At 29.9% G+C, this 20,031-nt stretch overlaps 2 protein-coding genes across 2 annotated transcripts; one reads left to right on the top strand and one right to left on the bottom strand.

Annotated features, from left to right (window-relative positions):
• Nucleotides 1-8,391: 8,391 nt before the first annotated feature.
• LOC114194811 (putative transcription factor bHLH086) lies at nucleotides 8,392-10,359 on the bottom strand. The gene is made up of 5 exons (XM_028085225.1): nucleotides 9,642-10,359; nucleotides 9,352-9,453; nucleotides 9,167-9,232; nucleotides 9,009-9,074; nucleotides 8,392-8,860 (listed from the first exon to the last, which is right to left on the bottom strand). Exons 1-5 carry the CDS (start codon nucleotides 10,275-10,277, stop codon nucleotides 8,738-8,740), a joined length of 993 nt encoding a protein of 330 aa, XP_027941026.1. The 5' UTR covers nucleotides 10,278-10,359; the 3' UTR covers nucleotides 8,392-8,737.
• A 4,754-nt stretch (nucleotides 10,360-15,113) lies between these two features.
• LOC114191149 (pentatricopeptide repeat-containing protein At1g77360, mitochondrial-like) lies at nucleotides 15,114-16,582 on the top strand. The gene is made up of 2 exons (XM_028080332.1): nucleotides 15,114-16,151; nucleotides 16,214-16,582. The coding sequence occupies exons 1-2, from the start codon at nucleotides 15,114-15,116 to the stop codon at nucleotides 16,580-16,582; spliced, it is 1,407 nt and encodes a 468-aa protein (XP_027936133.1).
• The last annotated feature ends 3,449 nt before the right edge of the window (nucleotides 16,583-20,031 follow it).

The following is a 20,031-nucleotide window of genomic DNA, read 5'->3' as shown; positions in this document are numbered from 1 at the left end:
AACTTTGGACCAATTTAATCATTCATTTTTTTGAAATACATGGATTTAGTCATTTTAATCAAATTTTGTAGGTTTATTTGATGTTTCGTACGTATTTCAGGATTGTATTTGAGTTGTTTATATTGTTTGACACATTTTTTCTTTAATATTAAGTCAAATACTATTATGAAACGTGCTTGAAATGTCAAATAAACCTAACAAAATTTGATTAAAAAGATTAAATTTATACATTTCAAAAGATGAATGACTAAATTGTTCAAAAATTTCGAAATTAACTAATTTCAAAATTTACCAAAAATTAAAGGACAAAAAGTATATTTAACCCTAGTAAAATTTCATTATGAATGCTTTAAATGAGATATGTATAGTTGTGTATATATACAATTTTTTATTAAATGTTTGACGCTGACCCAAAAGTAACTATAAGGTTGTAATCTCTAAACAGTAAAATTGGTTAGGTGAGCAAGAATTGTTTTATATAGATTGTATTTCATTAAAAAAATATAAGTTTTGTTTCCTCAACAAATGAAATTTGTTCGATAACGAATGAGATATATTTTGGAGACTAATTTATGCTATTTTTTTAGGATTGAAATTTAATTATATTTTAGAGGATTAATTTATAAATAGTGTTGTTTGGAAGGACTGAAAATAGAATATGTTATTTAAATTTGTGGATGATAATGATTAGTAGAAGGTTTAACGGAAGAATTTGGAGCTTGGAAGTGCTCTCATTCTGAAATTGACTTTATGTTGGTGCGATGTGATGTGATGCAAATAAACGATTGGAAAGAAGACACGTCATATTGGGCCAACACATCGAATGCGCATATCACGACATATCATTTTCTTGTCTCTTTTAGTTTCCTTTTTGTTTTAAAAAAACGAGTTTTATTATTTCCTCTTTTGAAAGGATTTGTTTTTTTTTTACAATTTTTTAGTGTTTTTGTTTAACGGGTTTAGTTTTTTTTTTTTATACTTTTAAATTATAATTTTGATAGAAAAATTTAAGATAATATTTTAATTTTTTTAATTAATCAAATTATCAGGACATCTTAAATTTGACAATTAAGTAAACTTTTCAAAATAGCGAAACAAAAATCGAAAAAATAAAATACAGGAAGAACAACTATAACTAAAATAAAATAAAAACGACTGAAATAATAATTTAACTCCTAAGATTTTTTTGGTCAGAATATACCGTGTTTGTTTTGGAGTGTTTAAGTAGAATTTAGACTGCAAAATTATGTGTTTAAGTAAAATGTCATCTTACGAGTCTAAGTTTATATCTTATGATCAATTATATATCCACATTTAAGTAAGAAAAATGTAAATTTTAGATTTATTATTGATAAAAAATTAAGTAAAAGAAATTATTATGTGATATCTTATTATTATTCTTTTATTTATTGATCAAAGATCAAATTGACCGCATGATTAAGAAATAAGATTATCGGTCAATATTATAATGCTAATATCAGTATCAAGGCTTTTTTTTTATCTTTATTTGAAAAAAGTCGCTAGACAATGATTTATATAAAATTACTATCAAAATAATATTAATTTATACGAAAGAAAAAAAAAATGTCTATTACTTATTACAGATTTTGTCCATTCCAAGTTAATGTTTCTCCTTTCCCAATTAAAAAAAAAATTCATCTTTCCACATGTTGTACTAATGTAAATTGGGACAACTGTTTAAATATTGAAAAAGTTAATCACTGACATTTTGTATTTTTCTATATGATTCTCTAAATTTTTCATCTTTGATTAAGTTTCCAACAAAATTAAAATATTATGTTTTATATTTTACTTGACATTTTCAAATCAAAATTATTTAAGTATAAAAATTATTTAAATATTTTCAAATTTTAGTCGACACATGTTAATATGATAATAAATCTATTATACACACTTTTCTAACTCAGATCATGTTAAGTCATGTCAAGTCCGTTAAATTGAGATGATTTGTCCGAATTGATTTGACCAAAGGTTAAATTTAATAACTTCAAATTAAAGATCGAATTAAATTAAGCTATACTAAAAGATAGAGTTTAATTTATCATAAAATAAAAATTAATTTTTTTTATCCAAACAAAAAATTGAAATATAATAATACTTTATCCAAAATTAATTATTTAAAAAATAAAAAAAAATCAACTACAAATAATTCAATTACTAAATATTTAATTTATTATAATTGTAAATTTTCTTCGTTTAAACACAAAGTAAATTAAAAACAAATAACAATAAATAGATAAAATTACGAAAATAACTAGCCAATCATCTACCAATGTAGGAATAGTAAAAGATAATTTAATGTAAATGTAGTTTTAATGGATAATTAAAAATAAATTGAAAAAGCACAATGTAAACACGTAGTGAGTAATTATTGTTGGTAAGATTTGAGATTGTAGATCCATTATGATAAAGAAAAACGTAATAATTGACTTTGATCTTACTGAAGTATGATATGATGAGTCCACTAAAAAAAAAGACAATTTCCATCTTAATCAAAACTTTCCAAGCTTTCATCCATGGAAGCCAATTATTACGTGGCTTTGTTCAATACTTAGGTCATAATGAAGAAGATAACACAGGAACAATAGCCAATGGTGTTTGCATTTGCATCCATAAATAGAGGTATTATCCAGTAAGGTCAATTCTACATATGATTGTATATGCAATTTTGAACCCTGGTTTTCAACACTATATTCAAACTCACTTGTCACCATCTTCATGTATGAAAAATAACACTTCACATATACTCCTCATAAATCGCCATACAAAATCAAATATTTACTGATTTTATTAATGGCAAACTCTTGTAAAAATTAAAATAAAAACTCATGTTATTACTTCTAACATATTCTATAACCAAATGTTGTTTTGTCAAAAAAATAAATAAATAAATGACTTTTTTTTGTCTTAATTAGGTTTTAATTTCTTTAAAATAAAAAAAAAACATTTTAAAAGATTTAAATGACTTGCTTAATTGATGAGAAGTCATGTTTTCTATATTGTGATAAATAATTGATTTTTTATACATTACGTATTTTTTTTATAACATTTTAATAGATTTTAATTTCTTTTAATTCTATCAAGAAGAAAAGGAACATTATTAGAAATTTAATCATAAAGATGGCAGTTTCGTATTAAAACATGATATACAGGAAGAAAAAATCAATACAATTATATTTTAAAATTTTGAGTTAAAGAAAGATAACATTTTATATTATTTCTTTCTTTACTCACTTTTTCTATCTATGATGGCAAAACATATACTTTGAAAGTGAATCAATCAATATAAGAGATAATTGAAAGAGATATGTATATGATAAAAAATAATTGCAAGAGCAGAAAGAGGAGTAATTAATAAATTACATGCATGTTGTAAAATTGAATTAATAACAACTAGCATAGAAAATTGTAAGTATATAATCTTAGATTTCCTTCTAATATAATACATCTAGTGGATATTAAGAAAAGATACAACATAAATCACTTAATATTGTAAATAATTTATCGTTAATGTTGATAAATTTTGTAAGAAATTACTTACTTAAATTTTACTTTTACATCTATAAATAAAATTCCTAGACTTAACACCCAAAAAAATTCTATATTTATTAACATTTACAGTCGCATTTAGTATAAGAACATTATTATTATAATTATATTAGTAATTAAAAATTATGATAATAAAGAAAATAAATAATAATAATTATTCCATCAATAACATTTTCTCATAAATACTCAACATCTGTAACACCCAAAATAATAACTCAAAACCACCTCATAAGATTTTATATATGGTTTTTATATGGTTACTATCCAAAAAAATATACATAAAGTATATAAATTACTTAATTTATGGTCATTTATAAAAGTAAAACTGTAACTAAAATAAATTTAAATTCAGTTCAAAAGCATAAGCTAAAAAATGATAACTATAAAGTTTCTCAAAAGATAACGAGTAGCAAAATACTAATTAAAATCTAAACAATTGCACTGTGATTCCCATTGTCAGGGAAATCAACATCTAAATCCTCATATACTCACACCAAATATTAATATTGGTGATCATAGATTTCACAAATACACTTTATTCAAATATCGGTGATCATAGAATTCACAAATACAATTTATCCAAATATTGGTGATCATAGAATTCACAAATACAATTTATAGGCTCATATTTTTTTACCATTGTACTCAAAATGGTTATAAACGGCTAATACATTGATTACTTACAACGACTAACTCATTAATTACCCACGACGACTAATTTCTTAACTATTACTAAGATTCCAACCCTTACACAATGACTAACAACTCATTAATTATTACTATGATTCCAACCACTAATTCATTTAAGTTTATTCTAAACCCAACAATTTTAATTATTAAAAAATGTAAAATATAATAAAATAAATCACTAATATTCAGCAAAGTCTTATCGTAAGTCAGACATAAATCAATATCCAACAGTAATAACTCTTATTCATCTTCATTCATCTAGTCAGGGTCAAATATAGTTCATAAGAAAACTAAGAGAATACAATACAACCCTTATGAATACTTCAAGTTGAAAAAAAATAAAATTACTTAGCTTAAAAGTTTAAAAGTTACACCAACTTCAACTAAAATTGATCGTTGGACTTTTGCTCATTAAAATATTCATCACTAGAGTTCCAACGTTTCTTTTCAATGATTCCAAAGACATTGTAAAGCTAACATCTAAAGCCACAATTTTTTTGAAGACAACAAAACGTAACACGAAAAGAAATAATTTGCTTCGTGCATACAAAATCTTTGAGCGAATTTAATGAATCAATTTTCTAATTTGCTCAGGTCTCAATCCACCGTACAATTTTTTCACAATAAAACTTAGTCGATCAGTTGTTCTAAATCATTAACTCTGATATTATTTTAATCTTAAAATCTTAAAACAAGAATCTTTATTTTTATATAATATTTAATTTAATTTATTTTATCCAATATAAAATTTTAACTCATAGATTATTCGAAACAAATTTAAATTTGAATTTGATTGGCATTCACCTGAAACGGCTACAGAATAAAGTGAGTTGCGTGAGGTAACAAACTAATAAATACTCATATAATTCAATTTACCACAAATAAAAGAAGAAACGAGAATTGATTTACGATTTTGACAATTCATGTTTGACTACGTGTGAAAGTATAACCTTTGATCCGTTATATCTTGTTTCTTTGTCTATTAGCACTAAACCACTGAACCTGAACTCTCCTCTTCCACCATAAATTTGTTTTTCATTAATCCTTTTTTATGTTTTTTTTATATTAATTATTAATATTTAGATATGATATGATATGAAAGATGGTAGCCATCACAGGTGTAAAAATGGCATTCTATTGTCTGAAATTGGAGACCAAGAATGTATGATTTCTATCTTTTCCTCATCAATCATTCAAACAAACATAGCCACACGTGCCACCCAACTCTCAAATTGCTTCTCCTCTTTTATAGTGCCATCCCACTCATGGGCTACGTGTATATGTTACATGTCCCATGAAAATTAATTAATAAATAAGTGTTGCAATTTTTCACCAATTATTGTGATTTTAGGAATTATTTATAATCACTCATCCCTATGTTGTTTCAGTGAATCACCCAAATGAATAATTAAGTTCTGAAACTATTTGCTGTCAATTTGAATGGTTAATTTTGTTTACTTTTTTACTCTCTATAAAGCTTTTAAATTTGTGATGGAATAAGTGACTAAATGACAAGTATATAATTTTGGAAATGTATTTCTCAACCACCTCATTACATCATAGAAAGAGAACATGTCTCTAAAAAATATGACATGTGCATTAATAATCATTCAGATCTGATTTATCTCTTCACATAACATTAAATTATTTACACCGTTTATGTTTGATACAAAACATAAAAAAATTAATGTAATTAAGTTCAAAAATATATTTATAATTTACGTTTTTCTTTCCCCTTAGTTTTTATTTTTTTTAAAGTCAAATTGAGATTTGGCACTACACATGCGAAGATTAATTAGGTTTTGGTTACGATGGGAATCACGGGATTATTTAAAATTCGAAGATAACACTTGGCAATTTGTGAGCTACATATGTTCCTCACAAAACTTTTGGTGATTAAGTTAATTAATTATTATGTTTGGGTCAACTGTGGTTAATGTAGTTGTTTATTTGCTCAATTATTGAACTCTGCAGTGTCCTTGCTATTCCAAAACTAGAAAATCTAAAATTACAAAAGCTGAAAATATAATTTCATGAAAAGAAAAATCAACTGGACAGCACCGTAGTTGTCCAACTTAAGTTGTCGCTTTCCCCTTTCTGTAGTTTCGTATCTTTGAAGGCGTGATGTGCTTAAATATATTCAGCAAATGACACGCAAGCCTCCTATCATTAACTGCTTCATTAATTCATTACCATTCTTTAATATAGATATCCTTTCAATGTCATCATATCAAAAGTAACTGATTCAGGGTTAAATATGTTTTTGATCCCTTAATTTTTAGTGAATTTTGGAATTAGTCAATTTCGAAATTTTAGACCAATTTTATCCTTCATTTATCGAAATATGTGAATTTAGTCCTTTTAATCAAATTTTGTTAGGTTTATTTGATGTTTCGTACGCATTTTAGGATTGTATTTGAGTTGTTTATATTGTTTAACACATTTTTGCTTTAATGTTAAGTCAAATATTATTATGAAACATGCTTTAAATGTCAAATAAACTTAACAAAATTTGATTAAAATGACTAAATCCAAGTATTTTGAAAGATAAAGGATTAAATTGGTCTAAAACTTTGAAATGGACTATTTCCAAAATTCACTAAAAGTTAAGGGACGAAAAACATATTTAACTCTTAATTTAATTATTCAAAAAGTATAATTATAAATTGGAATTAATATAAATAACCATAAAAATGATATTAATTTTTTTAAAATCAACCATATAAATGAAATTGAAAATATTTTTATCATGTTTGTCCTTTATACATATGAACCATGGCAGAAAAGTTCAAAAATCAATGCATCTAATCTCTCCTACATACTTTGTTGCGGGTGACAGTAATTATCCTCTAGCGGATACTAGGTGAACCGAGTTACAATCGAATTATAGCGTTTGGACTTATACGCTTTTAAATAAAAAGAGTTGCATCCTAACTAATAGTTATAGGTTTTTGTCAAGTGGTAAACAGCTTGATCCAATATATTTGAACTCTCTTCAAAGTTAAGGTTCTCTAATTATAGCATTATCTCATTTCATGCATGAGGAGTTTTTTCTGTATGGGTAAAGTTGGATTTTAGAAGGATTGTCAGGATTGTGATTCTTCGGTGAGAGTTTCATGACCACATCTTCTAATTATTGGAATTGATTTTTAGCTTAAATTTGAGATTATCAAAGGGATTAGTATTGAAAACACATAACAAATATTTTGGTGTAGAAGAAGATAACATTAGAAAAGCAGTTAGGAAAAGTGCCGATGTTAGGAAAAGTTGTTACAACTTATACAAGTGCGTGTGATACCTATCTCTCTCGTACCCTAACATTACTGTGTGTGTGCCAGCCACACATATAAAAAAATGTAGTTAACCAAATTCAATCCTTTTTAACACTATATTAAATCCAATAATTAGTTAAACTATTTTCAAGATTGTAATGTTAAAGATTTTACACTTAAATTTTCTGTTAACCATGGACAAATTTCTTTCGTTCTCATTAAATTTTTTTTTCTTGGTTCTCTGTTGGCTTTTGGTTTATCAAATATCAATCTCATTCTCTGCCTTTCCCGAGTAATAATATAAAGAAGATGAAATCTAGATTCTTTGACAAGCACTGAAGGTTCTGCTTTATATCTGCAAAGCCTGAAATTATGGAGAAGATAATAACATGAGGTGGTCCCAATATCAAAGGCCAAACCTCAATGCATGCCACATGTTTGATATCAGACCAAGGAACATGCTTTCTAGTTTTATTTTAACTTTTCATTGGTATATAAATATACAAACTAAAGTATTTGTATAAGAAATGATGAGAAATCAAATGGAAAAGTCAGAAGGATTCAGTAATTAAAAGTTATGAAACTAACTAATTGGAAACCATGAAAAACTATTATATAGTCTCGAATCATCACATTAGTTATGATTAATATCTTTTGACATGAATAATTTATGATAATTTTTTATGTGAAAACTAGTTTCCTAATCTAATCTTCGGTATATGTTGCATGGTCCCTCAGCTTCTTAGGTAGCGTGCTAACAGCTCATTCTGATATTGTCAAATTATGAGAAAAGTCAAAGTTCAGTTTAGATATTGTTCTTGCTAGCAATAGGCATTGAGACAAATTCACGTGATCGATGTCCTCTTGAATGCTAATAAATATGCATGCAGAACGTAAGCTAATATAGTATACATATTAATAAAGAAGGAAAATACTTTAGATCTAGCTATAGAACAGTTCATTGTAACTAATACAGAGAAAACTACCATTTAGAGATATAGATATTTCCATTATTTTGTTAATTAAATTCTAGGGAAAGATAGAGGCAGTAGCACACACTGCAAGATATTGGATTGAAAAGTCATGCATTCTGAATTTGTAGAATGCCGAGTTAACAACTCTCAGAGCAAGGATTTTATTGTTCTGAAATTCTGTGCTTGATTCTTGTGACATTATTATTTCCTTGGACCCATGATCTTAGTCATCTACTTTGAGTTTAAACTTCTCTCTCTTTGTGATGAACTAATGGCATCGATGACTTCCTTTACTTGAGAAATATCAGGAGGTTTTCCACCTTGCGCAGGCCAAAATTCATCTGCTGCTAACACCTGCACCATTAACAATAAGAAAACAAAGATGTTACCATGTTTTTTTTTTTTTTTTTTTTTTTTTTTTTTTTTTTCAATTCAGAGCATTATATAGTATAGAGAAAAAACTATGCATCAAAAGAAGAAAACTAGTGTTTGAAGTACTCACTTTCACTTGAAGTTGAAGAAACTTTACATAGCTGATTGCTTTCTCCAGCATAGTAACCATATCAACCTGCGAGTTTCATCATCAAGATCATTCTGATGTGTCGAAAAGCCTGGCCTTATTGCTACAAATGAAGTGAAAGAGAAAGAAAAGAAAAGCACCTTGGAGCCGTTAGGCACTAGTTCTTGTAGTATCTTCAGTCGTTCACTTATCCTCTCTCTTCGATTCTGCGAGACAAACATTCTATGAACATTGAAGTCTCCAAATTCTAGCTTTGCTTAGTTTACAATCAAACCTTTGTCCGTATATCTATAACATAATAAATTGACTTAGGATAGAAGCAAACCTTGGCAGCCACACTTTGAGGATCCTTGGAGGGGCTTGACTTATGTTTTGGCGTTTTGCTCTCAGTTGAGCATTGCTTCTTTGCAGCTTTCATGCTCTCTCCCTGCAAATTTAAAGTCAAACTTCACCAGTTGTATATCATTCTACCTTCATAAAACTTTCTAAGGACTAGTCATTTATGAACATGTTTTTTTTTTGCACAATAATGACAGCAAAGTTGAACCTAAGAACTGGTGCATGTTAAGCCCTCTATTATGAATATGGTTTTGGCATGATATTACAAAGAAATACCATAGAAGGACGCTTTTGCAACACCATCTCTCGTGCTCCTAACTTGTGGAGGTTCCTATCATTAGGAATAGTTGGTGCTGAGTAGAGCCACCCAGAAGAACTTTCGCCATATTGTTTCTCCTTTGCATTATCGACCATGGAGCCATAGCCACTAGCAGTTTGAAAGCAATTGAAATCCTGCACCAGACGCATGTCTTTATTCCAGTGGTTATGACCTTGATGCAAATTATTCTCCCAAACACAGTACTCTTTCTGACTAATATCTTTCAAGTAACAATTGTTAGGGACCAGCCTGTTGTGCTGAAAGCTAAGCAAAGATTCACCAGCTTGCAAGAGATTGGTGTAGCCTTTGAAATTAATCAGTGATTCTTCTTCATCAAGCTGGTAACTTTTCTCCTTATAAGTATACCCTTTGCCACAGCCCGATAGAGGAGGAGAATGCGTTATACCTGAATCATTGCTGAGACCATTGGTAGTTTGTGAAGCATCTTCATCTTCTATGACAGATTTGCGGTACTCATTGACTCTATGAACGGTCACCGAGGTAGTTTCCACAGCCTCACTGAAAACACAGTTTGGAACCTTGCCGCTCATGGTTGAATCATGTGGAATCTTTTGGTCTTTGGCCAGTGCCATTAGAGAGGTAAAGGAAGCAATTAAGGTTGGTCTTTTGAGGCTGGTCAACTAGGAACACTGAGGGAGGCGTATTTGTAGATGTCAAACATTCAACTCAGATGTTATTTTATACATTAATGGAGATGGGAATAGTGTGTGTGACAGAAACATTAAGTATGGGGAAACAAGAAATCATAATCTAATACTATAATATTAAAGCAGTTATGAGTTTCCATAATGTGAGATTAATTCATCTTCATATTGGGATTGTTAGCTGGCAGAAGTTAATGCATTGAAATGAGAGAAGATGAAAGCATTGCAAAGTAGCACAAGGGTCGCCGGTTCCTTCGCACAGACCCACTTGTTTGAAGAAGAAGCTGGTGGTTATTGAGGTTGCTTCTTACATGTTTCCTTTCACTCACCATGATCACGTGGAGTTGTGTTTTATTTTATACTTTTTGTTAACATTCTGTGCTGCTGTCTAGAAATAGTTATTCAATAGGCTAACAACACTGATTGGCATGAAGATTTTGCATTGTTCCATTTATGTACTTTTGATCGGTATTGTCCTAAATTTCACGTTGATTAGAGATAACGTCATTTCATATTATATAAGTGAGTATAAATCTCATCTTACAAGTTGATTTTATGAGTCGAGTTAAATTTAAAGTCTAATTATACTATGCTATCAAAATCATCGTTTAATCTTTTTACTCTTGTACACAATTTTAACTATTATACTTCTTGAACCTTCAATTTATGGTTCATGATTTACTTGTCTCAAAGGGCATAAAATGCTACTAATGTATGTGCAAATACCGTTCTAAATATGACAGAGAGACATAAGGAATAAATTCTTTTGTGTGAAAAAAAATGATGGCTCGAGTTTGTTGTTGTCATGCACAAATTCTAAAATGGGAGAAAGGTCAACAGTGCCATGTACAAATGTAGAAAGTACATCTGAAGAAGAATAAAGAAAGAAATTGAAATTAAGGTGAGAAGGTTTCGAGGAAGCACACATGTGACAACTAAGTAAATTGGGAGCCAGAATTTAAATAATTCGAATGTTGGCTAAACAGGGATATACAAAAATACACTAACTAGTTAAAGAGGTACTCGTTCATGTAAACTCAGATAGAACAATGCATATGTATGGTAAAGATTTTTTTAACCACACAACCAGCTAATGTGCTCAAAGTGTATAATAAATGTTTCAAGCTCTCGTTAACTTTTCTAAACAGTATTTTAACCACTCCAAAATGATAAATACCATTAGCTGCTTATGCCATACTACTGAGAGGGTTTACTCAGTTCACAACATTTTCTTAGCATCATTGGCTTTAAAAGGATTTTCTTTAAGATTTCAAAATCAAGTCGCTAATGACAAGTCTCTCACAATGAAACAGTTCAACTGCCAAATACACCAACTTCTTCACACTGGACAGAGTTTTGACTGTTTAAAAGGTACTCATACGTATCATACATAGGTCCATCAAAAAACTGCATACAAACTCATGAAAAGTTCATATTACACAGATCTTAAAAAACTTGAAAAGCTAGAATAAAAAAGACCCAGTGAAAAAAAAAAAGCTTCTATAAACAAAAAGGTGCAAACTTTGGCGTGATGTTCCTGAGAATCTAGACAAATGGTGGGCTTTCACAGAAGAGAAGAAGATGATGAAGAAGGAGATGAGGTTTAGCAGCAGCAGAAATAGGAAGTGATGACTGTTGGGGTAACGATGAAGGCAGGGAATGAATGTTAGGAGTTTCGATGAAGTGACTAAGAGAATTGAAGTTTTAGGGCTTTTTTGTAAAAAGGGGTCATTTTGATCAAGAATTTGTAAAAATGGGTCTGTTGAATTTTTTTTTTGCAAAATAGGGTCAAGTCGTCGTGGTGGAGGACGACATTAAAGGTGAAGTCGTCCTCCACTGTGCCGGTTTCTTTTTTTTTTTTTTTCAAAAAGTGAAACCGTGCTCTGAGAAGCCGGTTTCTATATATTTTGAAAGTGAAGTCGTCCTTGGGCCTGACGACTTCACTTTTTGGTTTTTTTTTTTTTTTTTTTACACATTCAACTTTATATATATATATATAATTATATATTATTTAGTTTTTTTTTAAATATTTGTTTACAGTAGAGAAATAAAGTGACATCCTCAATGGCGATTTTTTTGCCAGTTTCTTCTGATTTGGTCAAAACGTTCTCTACTTCTTCGTTTGATTTTACAAATTTAGTATTTTATTAAATGATACTTGATAGTTAGTAGACTAACTAAACCACAAATAAAATAAACATTAACAAATTAAATATTCAAATATAATTATCGAAGGATTTTTTAATATTTTTTTAATTTGTATCATTTTATCTTCTTAATTTTGTATTAAGGTTTAACGATTAAGTATTTTAGAATTTTTTTAAAACTATTTTTCATATTTTTACTTAAACAAATATCTAAAAAAAACTAAATAATATATAATTAAAATATATATATATATATATATATATATATATATATATATAAAGCTGAATTTGTAAAAAAAAAAAAAAATCCAAAAAGTGAAGTCGTCAGGCTTCACTTTTAAAATATATAGAAACCGGCTTCCGAGAGCACGGTTTCATTTTTTGAAAAAAAAAAAAAAAAAAACCGGCACGGTGGAGGACGACTTCACCTTTAATGTCGTCCTCCGCCACGACGACTTGATCCTATTTTGCAAAAAAAAAATCAAACGACCCTTTTTTACAAATTCTTGGTCAAAGTGACCCTTTTTACAAAAAAAGCCAAGTTTTAGTGAAAACATGGTTTTTGATTCTGACGACGAAACAACCTAACAGCAATGATCTTCTCAATTACATAGTCGGTTGGAGAACAGAGCCAACTTTATGTAATTGATTACGTAAAAAAATATTAATAACATAAATTATCATCATTATTAATCTGTACCAATTAATAATAACGATTACTTCTTCTTTTTTTTAATATTTTTATTTTAAAAAAATTACTTGTTAATGTTTAAGAGAATACGAAATATAAAAACTGAATTTAAAACAATAATGTGTGTAAAATGAAATTTTGAGGTACAACAACTAATGCGTAAATAAAACTAAATTAAACTTTTTAGAAGATAAATAATTAAACTGAATAAAAAATAATTTTTTTAATAATTTAATTAGTAATAATATATGTAAAAAAAATTCCATTTCCTTTTTATATTATTTCTTTATTTTCTTCAATTAATCTTGATTAAAATTTTAATCAAATTCTTCAATTTTAAAACTAGAATTACCTAAATAATCAAGCCTATGCAAAATAAAAATTTAATTATCATTATCCATGACAATACTAAAAAAAATTGTAATTTTCATTGAACAGAACCTCGTTCTTAGAACCATTTCGACTTTAAAACTATTTTATAGATAAAACACTCATAATCTTAAACTGTAAAAACATTAGATAAATAGAAAAAGAAAAACCAAAATTCAACACAAAAAAGAAGTAATATTGTAACTTTGTTTAACCGGAACTCATTCCTAGAAACATATTTTGCATCCATAATAAATTTCAACTTTAAAAACAAATACAAAGTAAAAAAAAAAAAAAAGGTTAAAATACCTTTTTGGTCCCAATTTTCGTCAAATTTTTTGAAACAAGTCCTAATTTTGGTTTTGTGTTCAAATAGGTCACAATTTTCGTCAATTTTATTCAATTGGGTCATTTTTTCTAACACCGTTTAAATCATTAACGGCCATGAACAGTGACTGCCACGTGTCACTTCCTGGTTTTTTTGAATTTTTTTTTGAATTTTTTTTAAATTTTGTTACTTTTTTTTAAATATACACGTGTCAACCTAGGGGTGTGCCACGTGTCACTTCGTGGTTTTTTTGAATTTTTAAAAAAAAAATTTAAATTTTTTTAAATTTTTTTCTAAATGTCCACGTGTCAACCCAGTAGCGTGCCACGTGTCAAAATCAATATTCTAAATTCAATTTAGTCCCTATATTTGTTATTTTTGTTCAATTAGGTCTTAATTTTTGTTAACATTAACCAATATGGTCCCTCTCCAAATTAAAACCAAATTTAATATTTATATTAAAATTCATATTTTTTATTAAATATCTTTATTTAATAAATTAAAATTCACATCATTATAACTTTGATATAAAAATTAAATTTGGTCACATCTTCTATAGGGACCAAATTGGTTAATCTTAACAAAAATTAGGACCTAATTGAACAAAAATAACAAATATAGGGACCAAATTGAATATAGAATATTAACTTTGACACGTGGCACACTACTAGATTGACACGTGGACATTTAAAAAATAATTCAAAAAATAATTCAAAAAAAATTCAAAAAAATAAAATAAAAAATTCAAAAAAACCACAAAGTGACACGTGGCACACTCCTGGGTTGACACGTGTACATTTAAAAAAAATTAAAAAAAAATTTAAAAAAAAATTAAAAAAAATAAAAATAAAAATAAAAAAAATTCAAAAAAACCAGGAAGTGACACGTGGCAGTCACTGTTCATGGCCGTTAATGATTTAAACGGTGTTAGTAAAAAAAGACCCAATTGAACAAAATTGACGAAAATTGGGACCTATTTGAACACAAAACCAAAATTAGGACTTGTTTCAAAAAACTTGACGAAAATTGGGACCAAAAAGGTATTTTAACCAAAAAAAAAATTAAACTCTTACAAAAAAAAGAGAGAAAGGAAAATAATTTTAAATTATATTGAAAACAAAAAATTAATAACTATTATTATTTTCCATAAACAAAATCCAGAAAACACAGTAAAGACGAAAGAACATTGCAATTTGTGTATGTTCATTGTTCCTGGTTAGGGTTTCGCCATGGAAGAAAGCCCTCGAGCTAGCAGAAAGCGAAGCCACCCTTTTTCTTCTTCTTCTCCGTCTCCTCCACTCTCCAAGCGCCCCAATTTCCCTTCCTTCCAAGACATCCCCAATCTTCCTTCCAACATCAAATCCCTCTGTCACCTCATTGCCACTACCTCCGCCGCCGCCATCGAGCACGCCCTCGAATGCGCCGCAGTCATCATCACCCCTCACGACGTCGAGGAAGTCCTCAGACTCTCCTACGGCTTTCCAGGCCAGGCCGTCAAATTCTTCCGGTGGAGCGGCCGCCAACTCCACGACAAACACACTCCCTATTCCTGGAACCTTGTGGTCGACCTTTTGGGCAAGAATCGCTTCTTCGACGCGATGTGGGACGCTATTAAGTCAATGCAGAAAGAAGGGCTACTCTCGCTGGCCACGTTCGCCTCTGTCTTCGGGAGCTACGTCATCGCCAACAGAACCCGGGAAGCGATAATGGCGTTTGAGGTTATGGAGAATTACGGTGTTGTGAGGGACGTGATTGCTTTGAACTCATTGTTGAGTGCAATTTGTAGGGATGGTAGGACAGTTGATGCTTGTGATTACTTGCAGATTGCTAAGAAATTTGTCCGGCCGGATGCCGATTCTTACGCGATTTTGATGGAGGGATGGGAGGGAGAAGGAGATAAGGGTGTGTTTGGTGCGAAGGAGACTTTTGCTGAGATGGTGATTGAGATTGGATGGGATCCTGCCAATGTGCCTGCTTATGATTCATTCCTGTGTGCCCTTGTTAGAGGGCCTGATGGATTGCTGGAGGCTATTAAGTTTGTTGATTCGATGAGGGATAGGAGGTGTTACCCTGGTGTGAGGTTCTTGAAGGTTGCATTGGATGAGTGTGTCAAGTTTCATGATGCTAGGACTGCAAAGTTTTTCTGGGAGGTGTTGGTGGAGGTGGGGAGGGTGTTGCAACCCACCACGGAGATGTACAATTTGATGATTGCTTTGTTTTGTTATTGTGGTGATACTGATTCTGCGAGGAGGATGCTTGATGAAATGGTTTTCCGAGGGCCTTTCCTGATGTGGCGACTTATAATTTGCTGTTTAAGTTCTTGATCAAGGGGAGGAAGTTGAGGGAGGCGTCTGCAGTGTTTACTGAGATGGTGAAGAACGAGTTCGTGCCGGATCAGGATAACTGTGATACTGCGGTTAAGGTATATGTGGATGGTGGGGAGCCTCTTTTGGCGATTAAGGTTTGGAAGTGTTTGGTTGAGAATTATCAGAATGATTTGGAGCGGACTGCGAATTTTCTGGTGGTGGGGCTTCGTGATTTGAATAGGGTTCCGGAGGCGGTTAAGTATGCCGAGGATATGATTGAGAGAGGAATCAGGTTGTCCTCTTCCACACTGTCAAAGCTGAGACAAACCCTTGTCAAGGAAAGAAAGGAATTTGTGTATGAAGAACTTTTGAGAAAGTGCAAATCTCAATAAGTGCTTTGGAATTTGCTAAAATTGTGTAGTTTAATGTTAGTACCAAAGTTGAATGTTTAGCTTTATCTGCTATAGAGGGGGAAATTTTGAAATGGTTATTATTTAAGGTGATGCTTTGATTATGCTGGGAAGTTGTTGGCTGTGGCATGTATCATCTTTGTATATTCTTACTGCAAAAGATCCTTGTAGAATTGCTTTATAAGGCTAGAGTGGATGAAGTTCATATACATTTTTTGTTTCTGGTAATATTATAAAAGAAAAAAGGCTTTATCTGTTTTTATTGATCTTAATTTCTTTTTTTCATTTGTTTCTGATTTTATCTAGATTATCATTTTTGGCTATTTCTTCACTTTTGCATGCATTTGTAGTACTTATTGGTCTGAATTTCACAGCTAACTGTTTAGAAACAAAGAGAAAAAAATGTACTTGAAGTGGTGGGCTATACAGTGGATTAACTCTTTTTTCCAAACTTGTATAGACCTTTATTTTCTATACATGATTCAATGATCTATCTGGAGGTTTCAACGAGCACCCTTTAAGTTTGACCTTGTATTGTTCTGGTCTATAGAGGTTATCTGGTGTCTGCACTTATTTGTAAAGGGTCATCAATTGTCAATTGTGCTCATTACATTAAGTGTATTTAGAATTAGATCTTTTGTTTGTAATTATTCTTACAAGATTGAAAGATCTTTAGCTTGCTGCGAGACACACTATTTTTTAGATTTAACACAGGGTTCTTAGCAATCCTGCTTGAAAACGTGAGTCTACCTTCGCTTTTAGTATTATTAGACAATTGGTTTGTAATTTTGTTTACTATTTGGGATCATAATCACAGCATCTATATGTTAGAATTGATAGTAGTAAACTGGAATTGATAGCATTTAGTTCTTTCTTTTATATGATATCAAGCCAGCTGAAGAAGGCTTGTCACCTTATTCGGTGTTTGGTATCCCTGGTTGAATTTAAGTACCCTTATTTATTTTGGATAAATCTCACTATATGTTTGGGCCTTGTTTTGATTAGATATCTCAATACGTGACTAGGCCTGATTTTGATTATATCTCAGCACATGCATGGGTCATAATGTGATTACATTTTAGTGCATGCTTGGGCCTTGATTTTACGATTTAATGTTAATTTTTTTACGTAATCGAATACTTGATGACCAAGATTGTTTGGTTGCATATTAGAGGAAATTGACATGTTTTTGAAACTTAGTTACAATTGTGGTTTCAAACGTCAAAGAACATGCTATTTCCATTTCAACCATTAAACAACACGACTCCACTAAACTGAGGAATTAACTTTTTGAATGAAAAGTGAAAAGTGACAAATTTTATTTGTTGATAAGAAAATTAACTCTTTATCTTACGTGTACAATTTTTTTTATATGTTAACTAAATGTTATTAATATATAGAAATTTTGTTTTTATCAAGAGTCTCATCGAGTATGATGAGTTATTGATGTGGTACTTAAGCTTTGATGTTCTCGTAATTAATAGACTAGTTTGTTTGGATGGACTCTCCTCTTATGCTTAAATTCTAGCAATTGGAGTTTTTCATTGAAACTTGAGTTGCGAAAAGAGTTGTAGGTTGGATTAAGTTGCAATACAAATAGGATACTGATAGAGGAGCGAAATTGTCTCAACGAAAAAAAAGTGCTATTTGGTATGTACGATTTTATAAAATTCTAAATATAATTAGAGAATGAATACGTAAAATTTTCCCCAAACTTTATTACAAAATTTCGATTAACGTTGTCCACCACATAATTGCAGGCTAAGTGTTGAGCCATTTTCAATCCAATCTATTTTCATGTCTCATTATAAGAAAACTTCATCTCACAGGGGAGACAATCACACCAAACCATATATGACCTCCCTCCATTAAAAAAAAAAAAAAAGTTAAGTATCTTTTTCCGTCCATGAACTTTGACTCAAATTTAGAATTCGTCCCTTTCCGAAACTTTTATACATTTTGGTTTTTAAACTTTAAAAATGAATGATTATAGTCTTTTTAATCCAATTACGTTAATTTTTTTTGACGTATCGAATGCGTTTCATATCAGTATTAGAGTTGTTTACACTGTTTGACCCATATCCGGTTCAATATCTACTGAAAAATATGCTCGGCACCTTAAATAAAATTAACATAATTGAGTTAAAAATACTATTTTCATTCACTTTTAAAGTTTAGAGACAAAAATGTATAAAAATTTCGGATAGGAACGAATTTCAATTTTAGATCAAAGTTCAAAGTTCATGAAGTAAAAACATACTTAACCTAAAAAAAATACTTGATGTGTTTTCTCCCTTCACTTCACTTAACACTTCCTCTAATCAAGTTTTACTTATTAGCATATCAATTAAGTTCAAATAAATAAACACTATTTTATCCCAATTTAATAAATTAAAAAAGATCATGAAAAAATCCTGTTAATTAATTAAGAATTCTGGAGCATGTTACTGCCCCCACCAGACTTCTACAGCAATGAAAACCTTTAACAGCATTTAAACAAGGCCTTTAACCCTATGCTTGAGGTTGAAATATATAAAGACTTGAAAACATTTTGAAGAGAACAGGTTCTGATGAATGGTCGAATATGGAAAATGATACTGCTGATTTGGTCCTACTTATCTTTTCTGTACAAATGTTATGTTAGGTTGGCTAAAGCTAAAGCCTAACACAGCTAAAATATGACCTCAAATATAACTATGTGTAACTGTATACAGCTTGAGTCTTCAATTACGGAAACAAAATGCTGAAAAGAGATTAGAGATTGATTTGATACTTCACCATATAACTGCAACTCCTGACACAGACTTTCATAAGAAATACCAACTAAGTTTTAGTTAAGCTACACCACTTGTTTAGTTTGCACTTCAATTTTAGACACCATTTCAAATTCACATATACTGAATCACATACAAGAATAGCCTTCATCTAGGTTCTATTCACTGAATCAAAAGTAGATACTAAAATTAGTGAAAAACACTGTCTAATCTCATAAATTTTCTCTACCTCACCTTGCACCATGAACATGAGGTTGAAAGTAAATATTCCAACTATCAATGTCTTAACATTTTTGTAGCAATTTATGATGATTTTGTTGTTGTTGACATGGTTTGACATGATAGTGTTAATGGAATTCCAGCTAATTTCGGCTCATAAACACTGTATTGGATTAGATATCTAGGTTTATGTACATTATTGAAAATCTTCTTTAGGCAACATTATTGCATAACAGCAAAAGGCTAGTTCTACATGACATTTTTTTACTATGACCAGCTAATCAATGTGGAGATGCTACACCTAATAAATTTAATTGATTGTTTTGGATGCAGTTTTAAAAACATTTATAAAGGAATTTAATTTTGATAGTACTAAGTTGGAAATATTGTTACTGTACCTAAAATCAAAAACAAATTTTAATAAATGTCATTAAGAAG

This window comes from Vigna unguiculata, chromosome 1, assembly GCF_004118075.2.
Source record: "Vigna unguiculata cultivar IT97K-499-35 chromosome 1, ASM411807v1, whole genome shotgun sequence".
Lineage (NCBI taxonomy): Eukaryota > Viridiplantae > Streptophyta > Magnoliopsida > Fabales > Fabaceae > Vigna > Vigna unguiculata.
This window is presented reverse-complemented; position numbering and strand designations above follow the sequence as displayed.

Excerpts from the sequence above, each read along its gene's own strand:
- LOC114194811 (XM_028085225.1), bottom strand. The coding sequence starts at position 10,277 with ATGGCACTGGCCAAAGACCAAAAGATTCCACATGATTCAACCATGAGC. Across the intron at positions 9,233-9,351 it reads CTCAAAGTGTGGCTGCCAAG|AATCGAAGAGAGAGGATAAG; the intron begins GTTTGCTTCTAT and ends TTTGTCTCGCAG. Across the intron at positions 9,075-9,166 it reads TAGTGCCTAACGGCTCCAAG|GTTGATATGGTTACTATGCT; the intron begins GTGCTTTTCTTT and ends TGAAACTCGCAG.
- LOC114191149 (XM_028080332.1), top strand. The coding sequence starts at position 15,114 with ATGGAAGAAAGCCCTCGAGCTAGCAGAAAGCGAAGCCACCCTTTTTCT. Across the intron at positions 16,152-16,213 it reads GGAGGATGCTTGATGAAATG|GGGAGGAAGTTGAGGGAGGC; the intron begins GTTTTCCGAGGG and ends TTCTTGATCAAG.